The sequence below is a fragment of the Haemaphysalis longicornis genome, unplaced genomic scaffold, assembly GCF_048455015.1.
Source record: "Haemaphysalis longicornis isolate Haplotype H1 unplaced genomic scaffold, Haemaphysalis longicornis Haplotype H1 scaffold_9, whole genome shotgun sequence".
Lineage (NCBI taxonomy): Eukaryota > Metazoa > Arthropoda > Arachnida > Ixodida > Ixodidae > Haemaphysalis > Haemaphysalis longicornis.
In genome coordinates, this window is record NW_027526460.1 from 36,827,875 (window position 1) to 36,855,140 (window position 27,266).

Genomic DNA, 27,266 nt, shown 5'->3' on the forward strand with positions numbered 1-27,266 from the left:
TCGAGCTCAGCTGTCCAGGCGTTTTGATTTTGCTATATGTTGAGGCAAAATTTGAGAGGGACATGTGCGTACAATTACAAACCCCTCTTTTTGTTTTATAATTAGAAGAGCGCCGTTGGTAGTGTGGCTGGCGAGGACAATGTGTTGCGTGGTACATCGCGAACTGAGTGCAGCATGGCGCGCCAACTGCCTCGCTAATCGGGAGGTCGCGGGAGAGCACGCGTGGGTGGTGCACGGGTGCGTTTCACAGCAGTCGCCGCTGACAGATCTCCCCTCAGCGAACAGACGTCAGCGCGCTTCTCTGGTACCTTCAATTAGCCATCACAGCCGGACAGACAGACCTCGTGCAACGCTGTTTACAAGTGTTCCTGTATCGCCCACTTTTCATCTTCATGCTTCGAAGCACTGAATACACTGCTTTCGAATAATAATTTAACGTGCATCGTTAAAATTAACACACACAAAAATCCTGTTTCGTGTACCCACCCGCATTTCCAAGTATACTATAATGCGTTTCTTGTTTCCAGGGGCACGAGCAAAGATGGAGCAACATTAGATTTATTGTATGGTGAGTATAGACAGCGCGCGCACACAGAACACGGCGCGAAAATGGATGAAAAATGGGAAAGTGGCAAGGAGCGGGCTATGGCCTCGCAGTTGCCTCTCACAGTTATCACTGGAATTCGTGGAACGCCTACCACGGCGGAACAACAGCAGTACGACGATGAAGTAGGAACGAGTGGGAGCGGAAGAGAGCAAGTAGTAGTAGTAGTAGTGGTGGTAGTAGTAATTCGGAATGTCACGCCTCGTCGACAGTCGCCGGAGGAGGAGTCCAGGGGGCGCCTGCTGCTGCAGCGTGCCAGTGACGACGACGACGACGACGACGCCGTAGCTCGCCGGCACAAACTAAGACCGACGACGGGTAGCAGACGTGCGCGTAGTCCAACTCTAACAACACTCCAATATCATTCCAGCTTCGTTATCTTGTAGAACACCCAGCTGGCGGTGAGAGTTGGGAAAGGGATGCGGTAGTCAAGGAAAACGGGGACCTTGTTATGAGCACCTGCGGTTGTGCGCACTACATAGAGCTGTCGAACGTGAAGTCTCTGCCGAGCTCTCGCATGAGTAAGGCTTCAATGATGCTTTGTGGACGCAAGGTTGGAATCAACTTAAGGGCAGTAGTACAACTTTCTGCGAAGTGAAAGACATGGCTAAACTCTAAATAACGGATGGTGGGTGCTGTAACACTCCATCGATGTCATCCAGTGACAGAAAGCAGCACGAGGCCTGTTTCCCAAACCTGCGCTGCGCTCCGTGCCCGGAGCTCGAGCAGTGAGGTGGGGGGGAGCATTCTGCTGTTAAGGATCTTTGGTCGTCAGTCCAATGCAAACCCGCTTTCTTTCGTGGATGCACCACCACAAGGTGAGTACATACAAAGGATACTCTTCCATAAAGGACGGTACGTGAGCAGTGTGCTTGGAGTAGGTGAGCTTGTAAGGAAGCTCGTTGAGGAGCTCCTCGTAGGTCTCCAGGGCTGACGGACAGCTCACACCTATGGCCTGGAATTAGGAAACAAAGGCTTATGAGCATTAACACTTGGACAGTTTATCGCCACCTATTTAGCGTTAAAAATGTTATAAACAATAACGAAAAAAGGCAGGGCTGGAGAGGTGAGTAAAGCAAAATAAAACAAATTAGCTTCCCGCATATTTTATTGCATAAGACCTGTTTGAAGTATAGTTCGCCTAAATTCAGGGTATGCTTTACGGTGGGCTGTGAATAAGCACAACTGTAAGCTGTGAATAGGGAGCGCAAGTGCCTACCAAACTAAATATCAGGTTTCTTACCCAACCGGATAGATTTCCGGAAACGATTACCCAGCACCAAAATAAAGTTATTCGCCATTCAGTTGTGTTTAGTCTAGCAAAGCACGGGCTGTGGTCGAATCCACGTTGATGAGAGACGCAGTGTACGTACGTGATTGAGGAAAAGTCCGTTGACTCTCAGTACCGCAAGGCCCATAGTCACAATCTTTTTAATGAACTCCCAGTGTTCTCCTAGAGAATGAGAGCAGACAACTTCGGTAAAAACAGCATGAACTGATCTAAATTGAAATAATAAGTGAACGCAGAAAAATTGAACTATAGCGAGTGTGGGGCGTATGCGCGCACACCTTGGGGTTCCGTGCTGATAGGAATGTCTGTCAGGTCGTTGAACACCACGTCAAATGTTTTCCCCTCGGTTATGTATTCCTTCATCTTCTTCACGCAGTCATCTATAATGATCTTTCAAAGAATTCGTTGTTTTCTTAGCAAACACATCACGAGTTTCTTACTAAACACAGGTGGTGTAACGCACACGGTAAGTAATAATTACTGCGAATAAGGAAATTAGTGTGGCTGTTTACATCGTAGACGGGCACTTTTTTTTTTTTAATATTTTACGCAGGTTCAGCACGGGGAAGTTCGATTAAAAGTACAACTTTGCGGATACCCAACACTATAGGTTACGAATGCGAAAGAAGTAATGTTTAAGCTCCAGGGCGCTTTGCGCCGTGCTGAAATAAAAGCGGCTTAATCAGAGGCACTCTCCGCACTCTCACCTGACTCTACGTCTGCCCCGAGCGGTCCTTTTTTTGCGGTTTGTTTTCTAAGCCTCGTCGTAGCCTCCATTTGGAATTAAGAAGCCGGCTACAGAAGCTGACGCAGTCCTTTTAACTTTATAGACCATCTAATTTTTTCGTATTGAAACAATTCTGCAACAGTTCAAAAGTATTACGAACTGCAAAAGTGCGCTTCATCCTACAACATTTATGCGTTGGGTGAAGCAAGCTTGCCGTTTACGTCGTAATTATCGTATACACACAGCTACACCGGCACATAAAGCTGAGAAAAGAGCTCATGAAGAGTTGGATAGAGATGCGCTCATAATAGTTGTTATAATGTTGAAGGTCGCAAAAATCTGGAGTATGTTGCCTCCGCGAAAGAACTCACAAATATGACAAACTACGACACTGCGCAGTGTCGTCGCGTGCATTTTACTTCGTTTCATTTGTGCGGTGTCCTTTTTTATCGCGATATGGAGAGAGAGAGAGAGAGAGAGAGAGAGAGAGAGAGAGAGAGAGAGAGAGAGAGAGAGAGAGAGAGAGAGAGAGAGAGTAAATTTAATGGTTTAGTGGAAAACGGCGATGTTAGCCGAGCCGTCGCGCTGGCTTTCTACGCCAGATGATAGCGCGCCTTACCCCGACTGTTCAGATTAATTTATTTCCAAGTGCAGTTCAGCTGTCTATCGACAGCCAACATTCTATTATTTTTGCAGCTGCTGCTTTCACCCATGCAATCGCTGATCGTAACATAAAAAATTATGCACCTGCACCTAAAGTGATTGACAAATGAGTGATCCAAACTAAAACTGTCCGCTGCTTCAGCGAGTCCTGGTAGGTAGTACGACTGTTTTTTATTACAATATCAGACTCGGTGAACTCGGTAACTTAAAGTTGTATCAGTCATTTAACAGGTTTTTGGGCCATGGGTGCTATAAAAATGTCTTTGTTATTGGGAGCAGACGTTGTAGAGAAGGAAATTAATTTTTGCGATATATTATAACGACCGTGTAGTGCCCACGACTTGCTAGAAACCCTACAGTGTGTTTTTCAGGAAATATTTACTAAGAACAGCGCATGCTGGTACGCGGTAGTACTCACTTCGTAATTGTCTCCCTTCAGTGTGTCCAGAACATCCCCGCAAGCGCCCCTGAGGTGCTCACGGCAGGCATTGATTACCATTTCGTCGATGTGCGGGGGTGCCGTCAAGGATGAGACTTTGCGCAGTTATAAATTGACAATAAACTTCTGACAATTTTAGTCTACTGTAATAACTCATTCGAGCATATTGTTACGTGGTGGTAATGATGATGGTTGCAGCCTACTCCCTTGTATTAGTGTAGACGTTAACAACCCCCCTCCTTCCTCCCAAAGCACCCTCCCGCCTAGACAAGGTAACAGTTATTGCACTTAGCAAAAAAAAAAAAACACTTTGGTGTAAAATTAAGTAACTTGAGTTTAGTTCACTGCCCCACAACAGACTTGTGGTGGCCGCCGCTGCGGTTTGTTGGACTCTGCCGCTTCGGAGTTTCCTTTTTGGTAAATTCAGAGGGTGACTTTTGGAGTTGATTTCCTTTCTTGAAATTTCGTCTTTTTCGCGGATTTTATTCAGTAACACGCGAAACATTTTTTCACGCTATATTTAATCACCCCAGGTCTTATAAACTGTATTTTATCCCACCAACACCCAATATGGCTATAAAAACGCTATGTTATTGATAGCTAACATATAAAGAGGTTCTGAAATGCATGCCCATTGCAACTATGATGAAATATCTTTAGTAATAATTAAAAAAACGCATCTTGAGGTCCCGCCTGCGGTTTTCAGTCTTGAGACCTCTTCTTGTATACCCACATTATGCAACACATACCATTGTACTCCTGAAATAAACTTTGAAACTTTGAAGAGCAAGCTCGTGTGACGACGTTCTTGTAAGATTGATTCTCTTAAGCACATAAAAAAAAGAAGTTATTGGAGTCTGAATGCACGTGTGCTCACGCGAGAAACGCAAATGCAGTAGTTTATCCTTGGTTATTTTTCAAAAAGAAGATGAACTGAAGTAAACACACTGCCCATTCAAGTTTAAGAAGATTCCTCTGCAAATCAAACGTTGCATAAATTGCCCAGAGCGAGAAAAGGATATGTCCACCATAGTGACGTACTTGGGCTTTTCCTTGAGCAGTTCTCGTAGGAGGCCACCATCACCACCACCCAAGATCAGCACCTCCTTGTCGGCATAGCTGACACTGGGGTACTTCATGAGGCCGTGCGTGTAGTTAATGTCTTTTTCGGCGAGGTCTGAAATGTTCCAGTCTCGGCTTAGACCGTTTCTGAAGACCACTAAAAGGCAGGTAAAAGGTCTGGGCTAATGTGCCACCCCCAGGCAAGGGGCCCGTATGCACCGTGTTTTTTTTTTTTCGTGAATCAACTCGAAAGAAAAAAGTATCTGCGGCTGTCTGTACGATCTGCTATCGCAGATAAAATAGGCATTTACGTAACCCGGTTTTTCGGCAATTTGCTCTGCCGAAATTCAGAAGTAATGTTATGGCCGGCTGTAATTGATGATTATCATCATCATCATCATCAGCCTATCTACGCCCACTGCAGGGCAAAGGCCTCTCCCATTATTCTCCAATTACCTCGGTCCTGTGCCAACTGTGACCAATTTATCCCCGCAAAATTTTTGATCTCATCTGCCCATCTAACTTTCTGCCGCCCCCTGAAACGCTTGCCTTCTCTAGGGATCCACTCTGTTACCCTTAATGACCATCGGTTATCTTGCCTTCGCATTACGTGCCCTGCCCACGTCCATTTCTTTTTCTTAATCTCTACTAATATGTCCTTAACACGTGTTTGTTCCCTCACCCACTCCGCTCTCTTCTTGTCCCTTAATGTTACACCTATCATTTTCCGCTCCATTGCGCGCTGAGTCGTTCTCAATTTAAGTTGAACCCTCTTAGTGAGCCTCCAGGTTTCTGCCCCGTAGGTGAGTACCGGTAAGATGCAGCTGTCATACACTTTCTTCTTCAGCGACAATGGTAGGCTGCTATTCATTATCTGAGCCCACCCCATTCTTATCCTTCTAATTATCTCTGCCTCATGGTTGGGATCTGGGGTCACAACTTGGCCTAAGTAGATATATTCGCTTACCACTTCCACTGCCTCGCCACCTATCTCAAACCGCTGTGCTGTCCCGAGGTTATTGATGATTACTTTAGTTTTCTGAATATTAATTTTCAGGCCCACGGTTCTACTCTGTTCGTCCAGTGCGGAAAGCATGCTTTGCAATTCGTCCTCCTAGTTACTTAGCAAGGCAGCGTCATCAGCAAATCTGAGGTTACTGAGGTATCCTCCATTAACCCTTACTCCCACCTGTTCCCAATCCAACGTTCTGAATACTTCTTGTAAACATGCTATGAATAACATTGGAGAGATTGTGTCTCCTTGTCTTACACCCTTCCTTATAGTTATTTTACTGCTCTCCTTATGGAGGATGATGGTAGCTGTGGACCCATTGTAGATATTGATGATTATGCATAGGCCTAAAATATTTTTTGAATGTTTTCAGGTGTGGGGCAAACTCAGCTAGCCTTACATGCCCAATCCATTAGCTAAATTATCTGGCTTCCTGAGGTTTCCGGCCGTAAGCATACTAGAATATTGTACCCAGGTTAGAGTTTTAATTCCCAGGTAACGATTCCCCGACAACAAAATGTGGTGTACGAAACGCTAGAGTCACGTACTCCCGGGTAATACCTCTCCTTCTTGAAGCTCACCAACATTTTTTAACATGGGATTCAAGCGATCGAAGACGGGCCGCGGTGAATCAACGTGTGCGAGCACGTTAAGATAGCGTGCGGAAAATTATCGCCTTCGTATAAGGTTTCCGGAAAATGAGTAACCTCGTTTATACACGATACGGCTACCGTGATGACCACCACATCGATGCCCCGACCGTTTCTGTAAGCGATTTAACTCAACGCGACGAAGAAGTTTATCGGTGGTGGTTTGTTTTACAGTTAGGTCGTATGACAAAAAAATATGGTAAACCTTGTAATGAATAACGCAGTACCATTGCTGCAAAAAAAAATGGCGCATAAACTGTGCAGTTATCGAACGTCACACTGCGTACACCGGTGTAATTAAAGAATTGTAAGCTGCTGGTTTTGAAGTCTGGCTTACTCTGGAGCATTACTGGAGCCGAACTGAGCTATAAAAGATCAATTCAACGTGTTTACAACTGAAACGAAGGTGCACGTTTGTGCGATTGAAGTTACACCTCGGTACGAAGCACGCCGATGTAGAGAGCTCCGGATTAATTCTGACAACCAGGGGATCTTTAACGTGCGCCGAAATCTTCACACAAGGGTGCGCGTTTAAGGGCGGGCTTAAAAGAATATTTTGCGCTCTTAGCTCAAAGATAACTGGGGAGTACGGTGTACCGGTCGTAAATATAACTTCGTAATCAATAGCACATGTTGGTTCAGGAAATTTGGGAAATGTGTTCAAGCTTTAAACAAGGTGAATTTCGGTTATGCTATAACTGGGAAGCCTCTAAAACATGGAACCTAAAGAGGTGATTGTAGGTTTTATGACTCATGTTTTCCAGTTGTATATCTAAGGAAAGTCTACATGGTCCGATAATTGCAGTGTCAAGCTAGAACCCATGTGGCTTTTGTAGCCTCATCTATAACAACATTTTTTGTTAATGTTATCGCCTGTACCAGTTACGATCACCTCGTGTACGAAACGCAGGTTGTTTGGAACATAAGCGAAACTAAGAGAGTAACTGCGGTGCTCGCCCAGAAGTGCGCTAGCTGTGCCGCCCGTCTCACTCTGTAGGTCGTCCAGAAGGAGGCAGTTGCCGAGCGTCGGAGAGTGCAGAATTTTGACGTGCTGATACTTGGAGCTCTCCTCAAACACAATCTTGTCAAAGTCGTACTCGAGAATCCGCTCGTCCGAGGTCGTGTAATAGTTTGGCACTGGCGTTCCTCGCTTGATCACCGGGATTCTGCGCGGAAGTACGAAAAAAGTACATCTCAGTTTTAATGCGAAATGATTTCGTGCCCCGTGAAGCGCAGAACCCGGCGTGGGGAGCAGCGAACGGCCACTACATTAAACGTGCCTTCGAGACTGAGAGAAACGTGTCACGAACGGTAATCCAAACCCAGAGACGCGCGGTAAAAGCGAAGTGTGTTAAGGGAACCAGGAAGACAAAATACAACTTTGTCTAGATAAAAATAACTAGCATTTCGTAACTCACTCCAACGAGGTAAACATTTGGGCTTGTTGGCACATATTCAAGAATAGCAAAAACAGCGCAAAGGATGGAAAAACGTGTTGTTGTTCTTCCTTTGTCCCGTCCTTTGCGCTGTTTTTGCTATTCTTGTAACTCACTCAACTCAATTCCAGCCCCGAAAGGAGTTTTTTAACCGAAGAAAACGCAAGAAATATTGCGAAACTTTCAAATTTCGCGCCATAGTGACGTAATTTGGACGGGAGCGACGTGTTGTGGGCCGACTGCGCGTTAGTATTCGAGTGATATAATCTCCCAGTCATGATTTTTGGCGGTGGCGTAAATCGGCGGCCGCCAACCGCACAGACAAGATTGTGTGACGTCATAGAAAATGGCCGGAAAATGGCTGTGGAGGGGCCACAGCTTGGTATGTTTTCTTTAATATCTAGATTACCTATTTGAAGTTTACGATGAAATTGGTACTGTCAGTACAAAACAGCTTTTTTAATGAACCGACCTTGTATTTTGTCTTCCCGGCCCCCTCAACCAATACTCTGCACAAACGCCACACGAACCCCTGCTTTTAAGGTACACATAAATCGGCGTACGTGCTTTGAATGTGAAAGCGTTATGGGTTCCGCTGACCGCAGTCTGCTGCTACTTCGGTTGTCTGTAATACTGGTCCCATGAAGCTACCATAATACAGATTCGCAGCATCTCAGTACTGAGTTCCAAATTGTCTTTGGAATGGTCAGATACCTGCTTATGGAGATATTGGCCAATGACGACGACAGCTTCCGACAGAAGCTGACGGTGAATGCACCAGTTCCCATTTAAATTAGATTTTCCAGAGAATACAGGGAGAGTTTAAAAATATGAAGATCAAAAATTTGATGATCACTTCGCCCTTTTTTGTTGTTGTAGTGCGGCCGACCCGGTGCGAGAATCGTATAGATTCCAAATTCCAAACTAGAACGGAATACATGAAAGACTAAGAATAGATGGTATACGTTTCATTTTCCTGAAACTTCCACTTTCGAGCACTAAAAATATCGCGTATAGTTCTGTGCTGAACATCAATGCGAGACCAAGAGGCTTCATAACGAGTTTCCGAATCTTTTCTTGATGAATTATAGACTACCGACGCCCGGCCCAGACGGATTAAACACAATCGCATCTGGTGGCGCGCGTTGTTGAGTGTCACCGCACTGTTTCTGTGCTAGCGTTACCGCAGGCTGTTCAAACCATTAGTGGCTGCTCATTTTCAGGCAGGAGGGTCCGGCTTACGGTAGGACCAGGAGAACGATGCGCCAAGGACGTATTACCAACACGTGTAACACCAAAACAGGACTGTTAGGGGCTTCCACAAAGTGAAGCCCAATGGAAAGCACATGGTTACGTCTAGCAACACGACTGGCCACGGGGATGGGGGAACAGTGGACGACAAAATTAAAGGCACCCTGAAGCTGCGCGCAATGCTAAAAAAGGGCTGGGATGATAGAAACCGAGATACACGGAATATCTTTCATACCCCACCAAGATATCTGCGCTGATGCCAAAATACTCGCTTGTCAACCTTGAACGTCAGTACAGCCTGTTCGACTAGGTGGTACTGCATTTCAAAAAAAAAAAAAAAACTGCGCATAGAAAACAAGACCACTGCAAAGGTGTCCGTCGTGTCTCCTTTACAAGTGTCTTGTCTTTGATGCGCAGTTTTTTCTTCTCTTTAAACCTTGAAAGGAACCGAGTGCACAAATAGTATTCAAGTGACACGTAATAGCCAGTAACCGTGCATTCGTTTTGATTTCACGGCACCACTGCACTATTTGTAACTGGAACCGATATTTCCTTTTTTTTTTCAGCAGCTTACAGGGTGCCTTTACAGCACACATGAGTACAGACAAGGTGTTGGGTACAGGTGGGCACAGTGAGTTATAGAGTAAGCTCTCGTATATCGCTCTTGGTGAGAACACGGTGACGTGGATGCCAAAAGCGACAGGGGTACAAGACGGTAACGTTACCCCTATGTAGGCAGCCAGCATGAGCAATAACATCATGCGAGGAAAGGAAGATGCATAGGGAGCTCGGAATAGCGTACATAAAGTAAAAAAAAAGTAAAAGAAACAAGTACAGCCACAACAACGAGCTAATTAACTGGAGGTGCACATGATATCTAATCATGTTTCGTCTGGTATGATTGCATTGCTCAGCGCATAACAACGACGGCACCAATAACGGAAGAAGAAAATGAAGCAGAGGTGATTTTTGCAGCACAGCCACAACACTCACGGCGTGTTTTTGTTTGTCACGAATACAAGAAATGTTTGCCTCGTTGACGCAGCGCCACGCCCTCTTTACAAGGCTTTTGCCTGATATTTGGTTCTCGTGATGCCGATAAAAGAAGCGAACGCGTGCGGGGAAGGGCAGTGAGGTGGGCGAGGAACTACAGCTCCGTACGCTACAATCTAGCGCCTTCGCAGCTTGTGAACTTACGGCCTTGCCTCGCATTGATGTGAGCACAGTTCCGACCTGCGTGGCACGAGAGAGAGAGAGTGCACAGCATACGCTCTTGAACAAAGTAGGAGAAAGGTAAAGACGGAGGAGGGATGGAAAATTGTGGAGGACGTTTAACGCGATAGCGTTATAGGGCCCCGTTCGCACCGCATTATCATTCGCTTGGCAGCGCATCCATCACACGTGTATCGAGGGCGAGTGTGTGCTACGGCGCATTACACCCAAGCGCCAACGTCATCGTACCGTCTAGCGGCGCCTGCGAGTGGTGAAAACTTTCCGCTTCTGCTGGCACGCCATCTGTCGGGACAGAGCCTTACGAAACCCTGCGTTTCAGGGGGCGCCGATGGGTGGTGCTTCGGAATTTTTTGTTCACGGTCAACGCCGCCGACAGCACCGACGGCTTTACTGCGACACGAGGCCCTGAACGCTACGCGTTAAAATTGTGATAGACGAGAGCTCTTTGTTTAGAACGCGTATTCTGAGCAACGCGGTCTGTGTGGTTCCTCTCTCCAACGCTTGCTGACGGAAGATCGCACGGTCACCTCCGGGATTTACAAAGTGGTTCGTTGCTAAACACCAGGTTAGCTCGCTGAATTCTTGGTAAGGTGGAGCCAAGAGATTTCCTGCAAAATACGCCACGTGCTGACAGGACGAACTTATACCCGCCACTAAAACGATTGGGGTGACGTAGGTAATGGCGGGTAAACATCATATTTTAAATTAAAAACCACTGTTTTTTTTTGCAAAATTTGCAATCTATGTGCTAGTTCTAGTGTCTATTAACCCATAATAAGTAAATAACACAAGCACAACTTCATTGGTAAGAGGTGAACACATACAAAGTAGACATGCAGAGCGACAGTGCTGACAAATCTTGTCACGAACACGCGGACATGGTTACAGAGGAAATGAGCGTTCATTTACAGACACAAACATTGAGCTAAGGGCAGTGTGGAGTAGAGTTAAATAGCAGGGATCAAATAAGTTACGTCAAATAGATGTAACCTTTATGCTATTTCTGACGTCATAAACGTTCACATGCACACAAGACATACATGCCATCACGAAGAGCGCTTACCTTTCAATACGAGCTTTGATGCTTTCCTTTATTTTCAATTTGAGCTCTTCCATGACCTTGGATGGTTAAAAAAGACAAACACAACGCACATTCACTCAATGCATTTGAAATTTGTACTCAGCAACTGAGAATGGTCACGCCTTACGTGCTGCCAGGCAACTTTATCGTTCAAACTGACAAGTCGGCAGCCGTGCATGAAATTTATTACTAGAATCAGGTTAGTAACCATGCCAAGCGTGTGGTTGCCCCGTAATCGTTTGGCTTAGCATATTCAAGTGTACGGCATTAAAACCCACACACCTGTAGTGAACTGACCTGGACAGTAATTCTTACTTGGAAAAAAAAACTGAAAATATCGTCAGGTTGCAATATTATGGCCGGCCTGGGTATTATCGCGCCCAACGCAGTTTTCGACTGCTTCATCAGAAATTTTGTGCGTAAAGAGGAAAGGACGTCCTTAATACAATCATATCGAGCCACGCTCTTTGGATATCAACAGTTTAAGTTTGATTCGAAAAGAATGGGACGATCTCATGCATATTCGTTGTATAGGTGCGAAAGCACGGCCAATTTGGTTCATTCGCGTCATTAAGCGGCCACAAAAGGACCCTGTTTGATCTGTTTAACGTCTGTGCATCAGACACAGCATATATTCCTGCTTCTGGAACTATTTTGCTGTTCATGCTCTACCGCACAGTGAAGCCGCACTGTGAGATTCAGCGATCTCCCCAGATATTTCACATTGCGCAGGCTCGCCTACTCCTCCCCACTATTTTCGTTCTACACCTATCGCCCTTTCTGCGTTGCTGATAGCGGAGGAAGTGCACAAAAACCGCGCGCTGCGAGCCACGCACAACGCCGCCGCGCTGATGTTGTTGTAAACTTTATTAGAAAGGAAGGCCAAAGGCCAGGTGGGGGCTGAGTATCTATAAACGTTGGCCGCGCTCTCCTCTGCGCGGGCGCGGAGCGTAACGACATCACGCGTCCTCTTTCTTCTCCGCTCTACTATCATTCGTTCTCCCGAGCTTGTTCGCTCTCGCGTCGGCGCACGCGCACAGAATTCAGGGGCGTCAGACAGGCGCGCAGTTTTATTTTTGACGACCTCTCCGGGGCTTGTAGACTAAAATTTGAACGACGACTACCGTGCTGGGATGCCGCAGATTGAAACTTCAGCTAAGGTTATTGTTTTGTTGAAAATGTTGGTTGATCAATTTATTTACCAATCTTGTTGACCGTCTGAAATGATTGGGTTGCTTGGCTGCATTATAAAGCGTTGTTCAATGCAACTCTGTGGCTTTTGGCTACTGAGTGAGTATGATAACTCTATGCTAAGGTTCACGGTACGCACACATTCCTTGTGGTCGACCCTCCTAGCATCTGCGCCCTAAAATGGTTTGAGTTTACGATCAAAACGTGGAGGCATTTAAGTTGTCTGATTTGCGCAAAAAAATAACTACACAGTGCCTGTAACAGTCACAACTGCTGTGTTACAGACAAAGGCTTAAGCACCCAAACCCACATGACGCTTGACACAGTCTTGTTTTTGTCAGTGTTCCGAGCCGAAACTGTTGGTCGTGGGACAACGTTGCGAGAGAAATTAGCCGTGGATAACATTATGTGGGGATATATGGGTTCATAGCTGTAGTGGTTCTGTATGGCACAGATCTAGCTGCCCGCCCTTTGATATGCGTTTGTCTTGTCCCGTGTTGATCACCGTCTAAGCAAATGGACAGAAACCTCCTCGCGACCGAACGTATAGTAAACTGAAGGCTCGCAGCCACTATGGTAGTACTTACTTCGTGACTGCGGTCACTATAAAGGTCAACAGGATAACCCACTACGACTCCGCGAATTAATACCCGTATGAGCGAGCCTGCTTAACTTACCTGGTTGGTAAGAGGAGAATCAGGGTTTGCGTCTTCGATTGTAACCGTTACAAATCCATTAGTGTATACCGTGATGAGGCAAGAAAGCCTGAAAAACAAAATTCTGCTTGATATTCACGGTGTGTGCCCAAAGTCAAACATCGCAGAGAACGCCGTTATTCAGCAAAAATAGAAAGCAGTGTGCCTTCACAGCGACACAGCAACTTCTGCTTGAACGTGCACAGTTAGGTGTTAGAGATGTCTTTTTTAACAGCGGAGCTGTTAAGGTTTGAGTCTGGTGGCGTTAGCAAAAAAATACAAAGAAAAGATACTGCGCCGCCTGTAAAGGGGGGACCCCCACAGATAGAGTATTATAACAGTGAAGCCGCCTTTCGTGCCTGCTCGACTGTGAGCACAAGGGGCATATGTGTACGCGCACCCCTTACTATGCCGTTTTAAATGTGATAGTCTTTCTTAGGCTACTAAAACGCATAATAAAATTGGTGCAGCTTGCACTAGTGGTGCAAGGTTGGAGAACCAGCGGAACTGGGAGTCGACCTAGCTCCTTCCCCCCTGGGATACGCTGTCAGTGGGGGGAACTAGAGTCACTAAATAAGGTTTAGAGTACCGTCACTGAGGTACGCAAGTGAGCAGCGGTGGCCATTTTGGTGCTTATCAGTGTTGCCAGATTGTCTCTTCTACCTTCTCGCCGCTAACTTTGACCGGGTCGCCGGGGTCGCTTGTAAACAACATGGTGGGGCTGGCGGGGCCGTGCGGCCGGCGGTGGTGCCTCGAAGTCAGAAGCTACTAGCTAATGGTCTCAAAATAATACTTCATACGCACAATATTTTCATTTAACACGCCGACGCTACACAGGCGAAGAGGCGCGTCGTAGTGTAGGGCTCCAGATTAACCTTGAAAGCCTGGGGGATCTTTGACGTGCGCCGAAATCTAGAACGCACGGTCGCTTTCGCTTTTCGCCTGTGCAGGATCTTTCAAGTGCACTGCAAGTAATGTATAGTAACAGAGTGCCAACACCGCGCAAGCATTTGTAGTAGCTCACAGTAACCCTTTATCTGCCCGGTTTCTCCGAACTTTTGCGGCAGAAATGTCGCATACGGGCGCTGCGAATTAGCGAAAAACGGTTATTTCGGCAAAGGCAACCGCGCCTAAGATAAAATAACGCTCGGTGCAATGACGAGTGATCCACCTTATTTAGTGACACTAGGGGGAACCTACCTAAACGGCCTTGTAAAATCTGGCTAAACTTGGCCTCACGCCTCAACACTTAGCCTAGCCTAGCAAGAACATCGCCAAGACCTAACAAAACTTAGCAAAGCCTAGAAAAACGTAGCAAAATTAGGGAACCGGAAAAAGATAGGTCGACCCTATCTTATCAAAAATGGCTGCTCCTAATTTAAATTATTGTTGCCATTGAAGTATGCGAAAGGTGCATGTCTTACCCGGCGGATTCGGCCGTGTAAAGGTAAATGTGCGAGCCCGCCATGGCCTGATCGTGCTTGCGAACCAGGCTCAGCGTGGAGAGCACGTCCTCCAGGGATTTCAAGGCCGTAGACCTTCTTCCTAAAAGACGGCAGATGGCAGTGCAGGGCTGTCACCACTCAAGTCCTAGAAAATTTCTCGGGGCACGTAAGTCTGATTACAAGCTTTGATGGCGGAATCCTGACGCACTATTCTGACGGGTACCTTTTATATACACGTCAGAAATTCGATGCAGAAGCCACACTATTTACTTGCCCTTAGACCATCTTAATCCACCTTAATCTTGCCTTACTTGTGATATTATCACCCATCGATCATTATTCCGTATTCATCTTAATCCACCTTCTCTATCTTAGTCCACCTTACTAGTCAATCACTAATCTATTATAAATTAACTGTGATAATCATAAATCCTCTCACATACATGCCTGGCATGCTTCGGTTCGTTTCTGGCCTTCCTTGGGTTTTGTGCCATTCGTGTCGACGTTTGGGTCATTCAAAGGCACTTTCCAATTAGAGAGAGAGAGAGAGAGACATACATACTTTAAAACGCCAGAAACACGCTTTTCGGCGCCTTAAAATGAGGCGCTCGAAGGCGGAAAGAAAACACTTTGCGGGGAGCGTGATATCGCGTGACAGTCGCCGAATCGATACATACAGCGATCGTTGATTGAGATATTTCGGCACGCAGTCAGCCTTGATCAGACGAGGGTCGCTTGAGACGAAAGGGTTGCATCGACGAGATATTTTATGAGAGAGGAGCAAGGAATGTTTATGGACAACGAGTGTTCCAAAAAAGCTAATACAGTCAAAACTCGGTATAACGAAACCCGATCTTACGAATTTCCCGATCTAACGAAGAAATTCGGATCCTTCCGCTGTTGCCTATACGGCTCAACGCTTTTATGAGCTCGAACTAAAGAAAAACTTCCAGCGCCATTTCCGACTTTATTAGGAGCTCTGCAAGCCTTCAACGCGAGCAAGAAGAAGAAATCCCGCCCAGTTCCTGGGAACAGCTTCGTCGGCTTAACGAGATGGCAACGGATCTGAGCTTCCACGACATCTGAGTTCCGACGCAGGCGCAGACGCCGACAAGGTGGAGGTTTCGAACGATAAAGAAATTGTACAGTTGGTTTCCGCGCACAAGAGGTGTCAGAGGATGCTGATGACCCACTGCTGAAGCTCCTGAGCCCGCTTCAGAGCATGTGATGGATGGTACTGACTTGCTCAGGTGCCTTTCTGGGGCTCACGAAGGAACCGAGGACGTGTTGATAAAGATCGCGTGCTACGGAAGGCCTGTCCGCCCAATTTGCTAACGAAGCGCGCGCAGGCGAAAAATCGCAGTTTTTTTTTTTTTTTTTTTCAGAAAGTAAATGCGTTTCTCCAAGAATTCCTAGCGTTTTATTAATATTTTCACCGCGGACTCTTAGCGCATGCATTGTCAAATTATCGGTAGGCGAGCGCCGCGGCCGCCGCAATTGCGATGTCGTGGTAGCTGCCGCGATGCCCCTCCTTTTAGACATCAAATTTATGGAATCAGCTGCTTGTAAAATTAGTCCCGATTTTGCGAAGTTTTTGATTTAACGAAATCATTCGCGCTTCCCGGTGACTTCGTCAAATCGGGTTTTAACTGTATGTACACGGCAATGCAGTACATGCGATTGGGCTCAGGCTCGTCAGCCCTTACTTGCGAGTGTTCGCGTCTGCGTACAGTCTGACCGCAATCGCAAGTTATTCTCGTCTGCTCATACCATTGTCACAACGAGCCACAGTATAACGACTCGCGTAAAATTACGCAGGACAAACCTCTCAAGCGGGACGTGCAATTGTACGGCACACATTTTATCGTTCCCGTCTTTTGATGCCAGCATGCATGCTGGCTGGCCCGGGGCAAAGCATGTCGTCAAGAGGCCGGAGTCGATATGGGACTGCCCGATTACAAGCGTGCACGATAAATGTGTTGGAGAAGAAGGGTTCGGCATATTAACGCCCACAACTGGGTTTGTTAGCAGTTTTGCCGTTTCTGTGGCACTAAGGTATACCACAAGGCATAGAGGAAGAAAGACACGGTACAGCACTGCAAAAAAGTCAACTTTTCTCGCTGTTGTTGCCGCCGGAACACCCGCAGTTCAAAACCGCAAAATGTGTGTTCCAGAGTAACTGCCTGAGCGCTGCTTTCGAGGCTCCATCGCGGAGGAGCTGTTGCCATGGCAACGCAGAGTTACACAGCGGTGAAATCGCAGCAGGTGAAAGCTTTTCAACGCGGGCGTTATTATACTGCATGGCTTTTTGGTGTTATAGTAGCAGCAGCAGAAGTAGTAGTAGAAAACGTTTATTGAAGACGATAGTTTTCTTGGGCTACTTACACCTAAAAATGTTGGTCTGTCGCTCTAAGTATGCCTGCCTGCCTGCCTGCCTGCCTGTCCGTTCATGCATTCCTCGATTCAGCCACCACATCAAAATCAGAATCAGAATCAGAAAAAAAGAGGTTATTTGGTAATTGATAATGCGTACAGTTAAAAGTTAAAAGTAAAATTTAAAAGAATCTCAAAAAGTTTATATACAAAACTTTTCCGAACCACTAAATCTGATAACATGCTTCATGCTTGTAAACATGGTTGAGCAAATAAAAAATGTTAGGCATATTTGAGGCAAAACGTCAATGCACAAATGGTACTTGCAGTGTTTTAATTCAAAAGAATGTATGCTTGATATGTGTGATCGGAAATAAAAAATACGCGTTGAAAACAATATTTTGACCCGACAATACAAAAACAGCTCGCGCGAGCCTGCATCTTAAGGCAGTGTTCCAAGTTCAACAGTAACAAAAGGTTCCAGTAGATGTCGTGAGCAGTGGAACGCGGGAAAATTGAATTCCCTTTAGTACACGTCCTCCGTGTTTATCGTGGGAGGATCGAAAGAGAGGGGGAAAGCATGAGGGGGGTGGGGCAGAGAAAAGGCATTTACGTGGCAGAGGCGGCAAAACTGTCGTCTTTCGGCGACACTTGCAGCTAGGTGAGCAGATACGCGGCCAACTTTTTTGAGCCTGTGATGTAATATTGCGTTATATCATTGATACACGCATAGTTTACCTTTTCTGCAACGATGTTTACACCATCGAGGTATTCACAAAAACGTAATATAATCGCAATATCTTTATATTCCTATTATCACCCTATTTATGCAGTTAATAGAATACCAATTAAACAACGTGAGTATCATGGTAATGGAACGCAATATCATCGCAATAATGACGTTATACTGCTGAATATATCGACGTTATGGTCATCAAAACATCACCATGCGGGATCTGGGCCGTCGCAACGCCAGCTAAACATCCTGAAGAGGCGCTGAACTTTCAAATTATCGCACTCTTAACAAAAATGCTAGTAAAAAAGGTAGTAACGGGCTGCATTGGCCAACTCCTTACAAACTTTACTACCCCCGCAACGGTACGTAGTTCCTGCCACTAAGCAAGGAAGCTAAATGCTATCGTTACTAGTCTAGACCGTGCCCTTAGTGACTGCTGCTTGTTCGGTACTAACATTCATTGATAGTAACAAAATTCTATGAACTACTAACACTCACTGGTAGTAACAAAATTCTATGAACTATTGAACATAATAACTACAGCACTTTTCCCACTCCAAATCACGATTAAAAAGGTTTTCGCAAATCCACATGCTGACTTGTATATGCTCACATTAAAATACATAATCCTAAAATTATCGCTAAAATATTTGATTTTCTTCACCAGCCCACTGACTATCAGATGACTTTACATGTCTGGCTATAAAAGCAAGAAGAGCAGATGTATTTCTAAGGTAACGAAGTTATACTCGATCTACTCGTGCATTCCGTCGGTTGGTTTTCTTGCTCAGTTTATGCTGGCCATAAATAAAGTCTTTCTCTCTCTATATATATATATATATGTTTTATAAGTCTGGTATGTGCGTGTTGAATGTGTCTATGCCGAACTGCGTGCTCAGTCGATCCACGTTGCCACGCGTAGTTTTTTAGTAGCTTATGCATGGCCAGTTAGTAAAAAGCACTAAGTAACTAATGAACACTGTGACAAGTAACTGGTTAGTGTTCTGTTAGTAAGTGTCACGACGTTTTTTAAGAGTGCGGTTCGAATAATCGTCTACCATTTTTTTTTTCTGATATTGCTTAGTAATTCGTTCGAAAATAGTGAATCATAAACCCAATATAACCTTACGATAGTGGCACTTCAGCGTTCATAAATTTTCCATACCAAGTTTCGGCATTCGGAATGCCGCACATCACACAGCCTTCGATATGGATAGCACGCATGCTGCGAGTTTCAACACTTGGATCATCGCTTGCGTGACATTTTGGTTCCAAAGGCTCGACCGTACCTGGGCTATCGATGGCACCCTCGTCCAGCCAGACGTCCATCATCGCTGTGCGAACAGTCATCTCGGCAGCTGTACCTGCGAGAGAAAAGGAGCAGCCTTGATGATGGTAACCTGCAAGAGGAATGAATGATCAGCGTCAGGCTTAGTCGGTGGCTATACGGGCAACATAAACAGCTGGACGGGAAATCGTAGCCTCACAAAAAACGCCGTCAAAAAGCCGGCCAAAGCGCCGAGTGCCCTGGGCACAAAATAAAAATAAAACAAGTAATCATAAAATGCGCTTGAGAATCAGAGGCAGCTGGGCGAGTTGGAAAGGGTTCAGTATCGAACATTTCACTGCCCGAAAGGACGGTTACAAAACAGGATGCAGACGAGCCCAAAGTCACAACAACATTATAAAACTATAGGCGGACGGGTATATGCGTGGGCTAATGGTATCCATAATGTCGGTTGCGGTCCGAAAGCGGAGATTGGGTTTGGGGCATGGAGGGAAAGTAGTACAAAAAAAAAAAAAAATCACAGGCCGTAAACCCATGGTGGTACGGCCGACCTACATTGACGGCTAGCGAGAGCGACTATGCGTTTATGACGGTTCCCAAAGCAAAATATTGTACGTGCTATATCGTAAAGCCGTATATTTAAAACGGGATATATTGAAATGTAAATCAGCCGTGAATAGATACGTCATATGCGTGTTGTCATAGTTATGGAACAACAATGACATCTCATTGAGTTTTTGGGGTGTTAGGGTGCGACGTAGTTATCACAATGCTCGAATTCCCTTTTTGTGGCTACAAGTAGCACTGAAGTTGGTCCAGTGATTTCGTGAAAATTTACTTTGTGAGCAGTTGTTTTATGCTGGTAACGCATTTTCGTGAGGTCGTTATGTCCACTGCTGTTGTGGTGATACGAGTGAATTCATGAAATCTGAGAACAAGGCATGTTGGCCGGCCATTGGCCTCAAACTCACTCTTACCTTCCCAATTTTTAAAAACCAAACAAGCTACCACGAATGTACTTTAACCGACCTCTCGAAGCTGCACCACATATCCTCTGTAAAAAAGCTTGTAGAGTATCAACAGTAACCGAATCGTACCTCCAGGCAGTGGTCAAGTAAAATGAATGGCCCTCATTTTTTACCCACCATCACCGATACGCAACGCCAATCGCATTTACGTAGATATTCATTTCCCCAAGGAAACGTAGTTTCTCAAATTTTACAGCGAGGCTGTTTGCGACCTGAGTTGCGTGCATTTTTTTCTTCCTGCATCAGCAAGGACGAAGTGTACGCTTTCTTTGACGGCGCTCCGATCACGTGCGTGGCTAGTTTTTTTCCGGTTCCACCAAGGTAGTGGTAGTCGTCCACGCTGAAGCACAGTTCCGATGCTTCACTTGCTTTTGAAGCTGTAGGCGTTTATATATGTGTGCGCGCGCGGCGTGCGTGTTCGTGCGTGTTCGTGTGCGTGTGCGTGCGTGTGCGCTTGTGCGCGTCTGCGTGTGCGTGTGCTTGCTTGCTGATAGGCGGTTGCTGCCGAAGGAGGTGTCCGCGGGGGCAGACTCTAGCTATACTGGTAGAGGATGCGACAACAGCGCCGCAACGTTGGCGTTATTGCCGCCACACCACGGCCGGGCTAGATAGAACGCGCGCGCCGCGGCTCTAGCCCGGCCGTGGCCACACATTAGGGTGTTTTAGCATACCGGCTAACGCATGCTAACGATACTGCGGCGGGTTACCGAGACCCGACTGCGCATGCGCGCGTGGGCCCTGGACGGGGAGGCCTCCCCTAAGCGGAATGAATGAGCGGGCTCAGGGAGGCATATGCGACCGTCCCCGCGGAACGAATGCGCACCTGGCCAGTCGGGTCCCGGCACCCGCTAGCGTTAGCGTACGCTAGCCGCTATGCTAAAAAATCTCTATTTTTAGATCAGTACGCCCCGCATGCCTACGGTAAGGGCCAGGGTCGTTCCACGACTGCCACTCTATCAGAAGGGAAAAAAATCACTCGTCGCCCCAAGTTGTTCAAAATTCTGTGTCGCCTCAGCTTCTCTGGTCATCCATCTTGATAGAGTGGAATGACAAGATTTTTTTTTTGCGGCACTTCGCTGTGCTGTTTGTCTGATGTTGTATCTGGTGTGCAATTTTAGTGAACACTTGGTTGAAATTCTTAAGTTTTTTTTTTCGCGGTTCCTCGCACTAAGCCTCTGCATCCAGCCCCAGATGCCGCGTTTTCTTCATGGTATAATTCAAGCACTGCTCATTTGTAAGGCTTTACGACAATGGGGATCTCACACTGCGTAAAATCACTGTAAAATTACACACCGATATGTTCAACGCTCATCCAAATATTCTGTGTAAACTGGAGTATGATTGTTTACGCCCACCTTTTAAGTGCAAAACAGGACACAATGAATTCTGCCCAGATATAGGCTTGGCGTAGCGGATTGAACATGGACATTTAGTGAATGACATTCAGTCAAGGACATGCAAAGGACATGCAAAGTCAAGGACATGCCACACCTGCACCCAAAGGCAGAGCTCGCAACAAACAACTTTTTATGAGGCAGGAAGCCACTGGGACACATCCGGAGGTCAGCGTACTTGTTAGACAATGATACCTTCGATGCGGATCGACGCCGTTACCGAGATACGAAGAGGTCAAAGCGTGCGCTGCTTAGTTAGCTGGTGGCGCTGCCACTTCGAGGGGGAGTCGAAAGGGGATTTTTCAAGAAGATGATGATGATTATGATGCCCTCAAAGCTTTTACGTACCCACAAGGGGGGATTGCCCAGGGCTAGCTCGGTTGTTGAAATTCGTGAGGACCTCAAACTACTAATTTATTTCCGGAAAGACAGAGGACGTAAAATAAAACGTCGCTATGAATAAAGCCCGAATTACCCATTAAGTAGCACCCTTCAGCAATTCAAACGACCTGAAGCAGAAAGAAAACCTTGAATACATTTATATATATATCCCTTTTTGCATACCCCAAATTTGTTGCGCCAATAGATAATATAAGTGGAATTTATAAAGTGAACCCCAAACGCTCAACTGGGTCCTTCAAAAGCAGTTGTCTAGCTGCCGAGAAACGGCGACAAACGAGAAAAAAATGTTCGATTGTTTCAGGCACCTGGCACAGCACACATAGTTCCGTAGGTGGAAGGCCTGCTTGAAGAGGTAGAAATTTAGCCTTAGCTTTCTCGCCATCTTGAGATGCATCAGTATAAATCACAGAAGAAGCAGGATACTTGGATAAATATTCATTCAAAATAGCGGTTAATAGAGAGCTGAAGGGAAGGTGTTTTGAAAGAAAAACTCAGTTTCTCGCTCAATAGTGGATACTGGAATAACTTCGTATAGTTTAACAGAAATACAATCCAGGCATGTTTGAACGAATTGCACTTGGGAGGAAAATACGTTTAGGCCACGGGGATGTAAAAATAAACTCGGATCACAAATAAATGCAGGCTTGGCAGCTCCAGGTGGGGCTTCGTAGATGCGGATCAACCGTCAGCAAGAGAAATCGGACCCTGACTTCAGGAACGCGTGCCTCTAAGTACAAAACCCGGTTCGAGACGAACCGGGGGAGGCCAAGGCAAAATCGAAGGATGCACCTGTCCAACAGGTATAACGGCCGCAGTTTCTAGATAGGGCAATTGCAAAATAAGTCGCAGCCAAACTCCATGACTGGCCGGACGTAGAATCGGTACAACAGCAAAAGTGTGTCCCGGCGCATTCCTGCTCGTTTCTCACATAGCATCTTCATGCGACCAATTGCTGTCTCCGCTTTTGTGACTGATGCGTTCATTTGTGTATGCAAATCAAGAGCAGAAGTGTATGTAATACCAAGATACTTCAGCGAATCCACCTGCAGAATTACTTGATTTTTGTAAGTGAGAGAAATTGAAACTGGTCTCGCAACCGGGAAGACAAGTAGAGCCCTCTTCGACACATTTAACGTTAAATGAATGCTGTCAAGCCATGCTCCTACAGAGCTAAATAGGTCTGCAAACGTTCATATAACGAATGACGACTGCAGCCGCAAAGAACGCTATATCATCCGCATAAACATAGGTTGTTACATGTGGGAGTAGTGGAATGTCACTTATAAGGATGTTGAAAAGTAAAGGCGATAAAACCGATCCTTGGGGTACACCTCTAGTTTGTGGAAATCTTCCTGAAAATAACCTTCCATTTGTGCAAAAGAATTATCGATCGGTCAAAAACAATCCAAGAAAAAAGGTATGCAGGCAGGTTTATGCGGGCTAGTTTGTTGAGTAAAATGCTATGCTCGACACTGTCACAAACTTTAGCTGCATCTAAGGTGCCTTTTTGTGCTGAGCGAATCATCGCCTCTAAGTCCACATGAGCGTTCCAAATAGAACATCCTCGCCTAAAACCAATGTGAGCAGGACTTGCCTGTCCTGCACGAAAGAAGCTATCCGTTTAAAAACTATGCTCTCTATTAATTTTATCATGTTAGAGGTCAGGGCAATCATCCTGAAGTTGTCGAAATTGAAACCCTGACCTGGCTTTTTTTGGAGCAAAATTATCTTGGACACTTTCCAGTTAAGTGGAGTCCAAGAAAACTTGAAGGATTAATTTATTACGTTCAATAAAACCGGTTCGAATTCCTCAGCCTAAAAATTTAATAGCACCAACAGTCACGCCGTCAAGCCCCGGCGCCGCAGATCATGTGATGGACAAGGCCTCCGTCTGATCAAAAAATGATACTCGCATAAAATCATCCGTTTCTGTAGGACTGATAAGCCTATAGTTACTACAACGGGAAGAAATGCACCGCAAGTCCTCAAGCGGAGCGCTCAAGAATCCGGGCCTCTTCAGCAGAAGTCAAGACCTCTGATGACTGTAATTGCTTTAGAGAAACCGCCCGATTGCTTGCCATGAACTTGTAGCTTTATTTTTAGAATTAGAAAGAAAGTCGTTGAGTTTTATAATGTGATCCATTTTAGCCTTAGCAACTGTACGTTTGAACACTGCTACCATATACTTATAGTTTATCCTATTTACCGGACAGTGATTGTGCACGAGAGACCTCAAAGCTGCTTTTCTACGGCGATAATCTCGGCTACAACCAATGATCCACCAGTTATTTTATGCCAGGAAAGTGCAAGCACTGTCGTCTTCGTCAGTGGTTACATGGGCACATATAAAAAAGAGAAAAACCAGGAACGTCGCATCTCATTGGGTCAAACATGCAAATCATCATCATCATTATCATCATCATAATCGTCGTCGTCGTCACCATCAACCTATTTGTGTCCACTGCAGGACGGAGGTCTCTCCTATGTTCCTCCAGCTGTTCCTGTCGTGCGATGTCCTAGTTAATTATTCGCCTCGGAATTTTCTAATTTTATCCCTCCATCGAGTTAATTGTTTTCCTCTACTTCCACTCTAGTCTTTTGGTAGCACTCTGTTACCCTGGTAAGACACTGGTTGTCTGTTCCACGCATTTTTTCTCTCATATCAAACGCTCGTTTCCTATTCCTAAGCGTTACCCTTGTCATCCTTCTTTCCATTCCTCGTTTGCCCTAAGTTTTCCTTCACGTAGCTTAGTAAGGTGCCAAGGTTCTGCCCGATAAGTCATCACTGGCAGTACGCATTGGTCGTAAAACACGACACTCCGCTTGGGTTTTATTACGCGCCTATCATATTTTCGTGGTTCTTCAGCCGCGGGTTCCCAAGTCCAGGTATGCTGATACTCACCATGATGCTAATGGGTGCGTTTTTTTATAATTTTCTGTTTCTGTGCGTACAATACTGACACCTTAATAGAAGATTTGATGTTCATCAGCAGCACTCGGTACTGTAGCTACCATGTTCAACTCAGCGCCGCTCTCTGCAATCGCTCACCACGTCGTTTGGCAGGACCGTAAACAAACACGTCTGTCGTGGACAAAAACAACGCCTCACAGTACCAGCTGTGCAGTGAAGCACCACAGTCACTGTGCCGTCATTCCGGACAGGCTTTATTATCCCAGCACACTACTCGCACATACCAGAGTAACAGTGTCAGTGTACATCATAAGTACAGAAGCTCCAGGCATGCGTTGGTTTCTAAGGCTATTCGAGAATACGGCCTACTGCCAATACAAAGCCTGCTTACTAAAGTTAGGCTCCATATATTGAGTTGCGCCTTTTAATACCTGTGCTTTGCAAATCGAATTTCGGCCCGCCTCGTGCATCATGTTAAACGTTTTCTTTTTATTTTTGCAAGTTTAATTTGTATTTGGAGGGTAATAAAGCAACCATAGCCTAGTGCTTAACACTGCTCTTTTGATAAAACGTTCTTCACTGTTGCTGCATATACAGTGTCACTCCACCGAGCAGGTATCCGATCTAATGGCAGGCTACAGTGAGATTTGTGGAAGGTAAGCACACGCACAGAGCTGTCGAACCTGGCAGCCAGGTGATGCCGCACGTATCGGAGGCTGCAGTTTGTACGCTCCGTTGCTCCTCTTTGTCGACCCTGTTCACGTAATTTTAGTGTTTATGGCTTCTACACCCAAAAAAGGTAACTAAGATCGTTTTGTTTAAAACAACGCCGGACTGATATGCATGGATGTAGACAGAGTGCAGCTCCTTAGTGTGTGTCTGGTATTGTAGTTGCCCTCACGATATTGGCTTAATGCATGTAGTCGCATCCGACCTTAGGGGTCCGTGTCAACCGAATTACAGCGATAAAGCACCCTGATTGGACCAAGCAGCCAAAGCTGTCTACCCTACCAAGACTACAAATCACGCTGCGACAAGAGAGCAGCAGCACACAGTGGATGCGCCATGAATGTAGCTCCTGCATGCCTTGGAATAGTCAAAAATATAATAAGGCTTCCTTTACAAGGTGCTATGACAAATTAATTTATTAAGGAATTGATAACGGTATATTGCACAAAATAACTCTGAACCGTAAGGTTTTTATAATTGAAATGCTCTACCGAAATTGGTGCGAAGCGAGATTCAAAAGAAATAGAGTCAGCATACAAGTGTAAGAACACTGACTTTTTGTGATGAAGTTGCCTCGGCAAAATACAAGTATGGACATTGGTCTAGTTACCTTTTAACCTTTGCGTTATGAGGATTGCATTAGTACTTACTCACGCGGAACCTGAGCTTTACTTAACATCCGCCAAAAATGTGAAATATCGTCGCAGTGCAGCCTCATGGATTTTTCTACACAAATGCGGCCTTTCTTAATTGTTCCCGATTGGTTAAGAGGAAGATCAACGTGGGGAACCAGGGCTAGTGGTCGCTCGCAGCTGCTGAGGACTCGGCGCACGAGCGTTCTCCATCCGCCCTCATGCCGCATCTCTCCTCCGCCGATTCAATCGATGCTCGAACGGCCACGGGCGCGTCCCCAAAGATACCGTCGCATCGCGAGCTCCAGATTATTCACACAAATCTCTGGCGAAGGGATTAAAATAATATCTTCCTTTCACCAACACCGCGGGCCAAGTGGAACCTTCCTCGCCAATCACACGACCACAATGCCCGTAGTTCCTTGCCGGGTTCTCTCGACATGCCAGGCCACTGATCGGCATTCAAAGCACGCGCTCCTCCGAGCACGGGAGGGGAAATCGCCTTACCGTGGTTGGAAGCCCCTGGAATCGGCGCTCGGGCTGGCGACGGTAGGCCAGGCTACCTTGATGTGCATTAACCGGTCAGGGATGCAGCTCTCGCGCGAAGCTTGGCTACAGAGTTGCGTCCCTTGGCTGAGCGCTAAAGGGGAGTGACGCTTCGTGCCCTTTCTATTGCACTTCTGTTCAATTTGAGAAAGGTGGCGAACACCGGCATCTACAGGATCATAAAGATGGTGGTGCAGCACAGCCGTCGTTGTCGTCGTCGCCGGCTTCTGCCGTCTGTACGGGCTTTTGGTGGGCGGGGCTAGCAGCGTCTGGGCACGATAACGGTAGCAGAACAACAGAATCGAGGCGGCGGTAGTGCGGCGCTGGGCTCCGCGCTTGCAGCGTCGCCGCACTGACTCCTTGGCGCGGCCGCCGAGTGCGCAGGCGCCACTTCATTGAACGGTCCCGTTCGCGCCGACGAACAGCTCTGCTCACCCGGGAAGGGGA

The 27,266-nt window shown here is 46.1% G+C and overlaps 1 protein-coding gene across 2 annotated transcripts; it reads right to left on the minus strand.

Annotated features, from left to right (window-relative positions):
• Window positions 1–542: 542 nt before the first annotated feature.
• Window positions 543–27,176, minus strand: Sms (spermine synthase). 2 transcript variants are annotated; one of them, XM_077685644.1, is made up of 13 exons: window positions 26,781–27,176; window positions 19,179–19,289; window positions 14,760–14,880; window positions 13,318–13,405; window positions 11,432–11,487; window positions 10,333–10,368; window positions 7,439–7,614; window positions 4,745–4,901; window positions 3,704–3,791; window positions 2,174–2,285; window positions 1,978–2,057; window positions 1,444–1,559; window positions 543–999 (listed from the first exon to the last, which is right to left on the minus strand). In XM_077685644.1, exons 2-13 carry the CDS (start codon window positions 19,237–19,239, stop codon window positions 966–968), a joined length of 1,125 nt encoding a protein of 374 aa, XP_077541770.1. In that variant the 5' UTR covers window positions 19,240–19,289; window positions 26,781–27,176; the 3' UTR covers window positions 543–965. The 2 variants fall into 2 exon arrangements, with proteins under 2 accessions (XP_077541770.1, XP_077541771.1); XM_077685645.1 differs by lacking the exon at window positions 10,333–10,368 and having other exon boundaries at window positions 26,781–27,173.
• Window positions 27,177–27,266: the final 90 nt, after the last annotated feature.

What these genes read in the sequence shown, in the direction of transcription:
- Sms (XM_077685644.1), bottom strand. Translation starts at nt 19,239, where the DNA reads ATGACTGTTCGCACAGCGATGATGGACGTCTGGCTGGACGAGGGTGCC. An exon ending in TGAAGGGAGACAATTACGAA is followed by an intron (nt 2,286 to 3,703) that starts GTGAGTACTACC and finishes ATTCTTTGAAAG; the next exon opens with ATCATTATAGATGACTGCGT. An exon ending in TATCAGCACGGAACCCCAAG is followed by an intron (nt 2,058 to 2,173) that starts GTGTGCGCGCAT and finishes CTCATTCTCTAG; the next exon opens with GAGAACACTGGGAGTTCATT.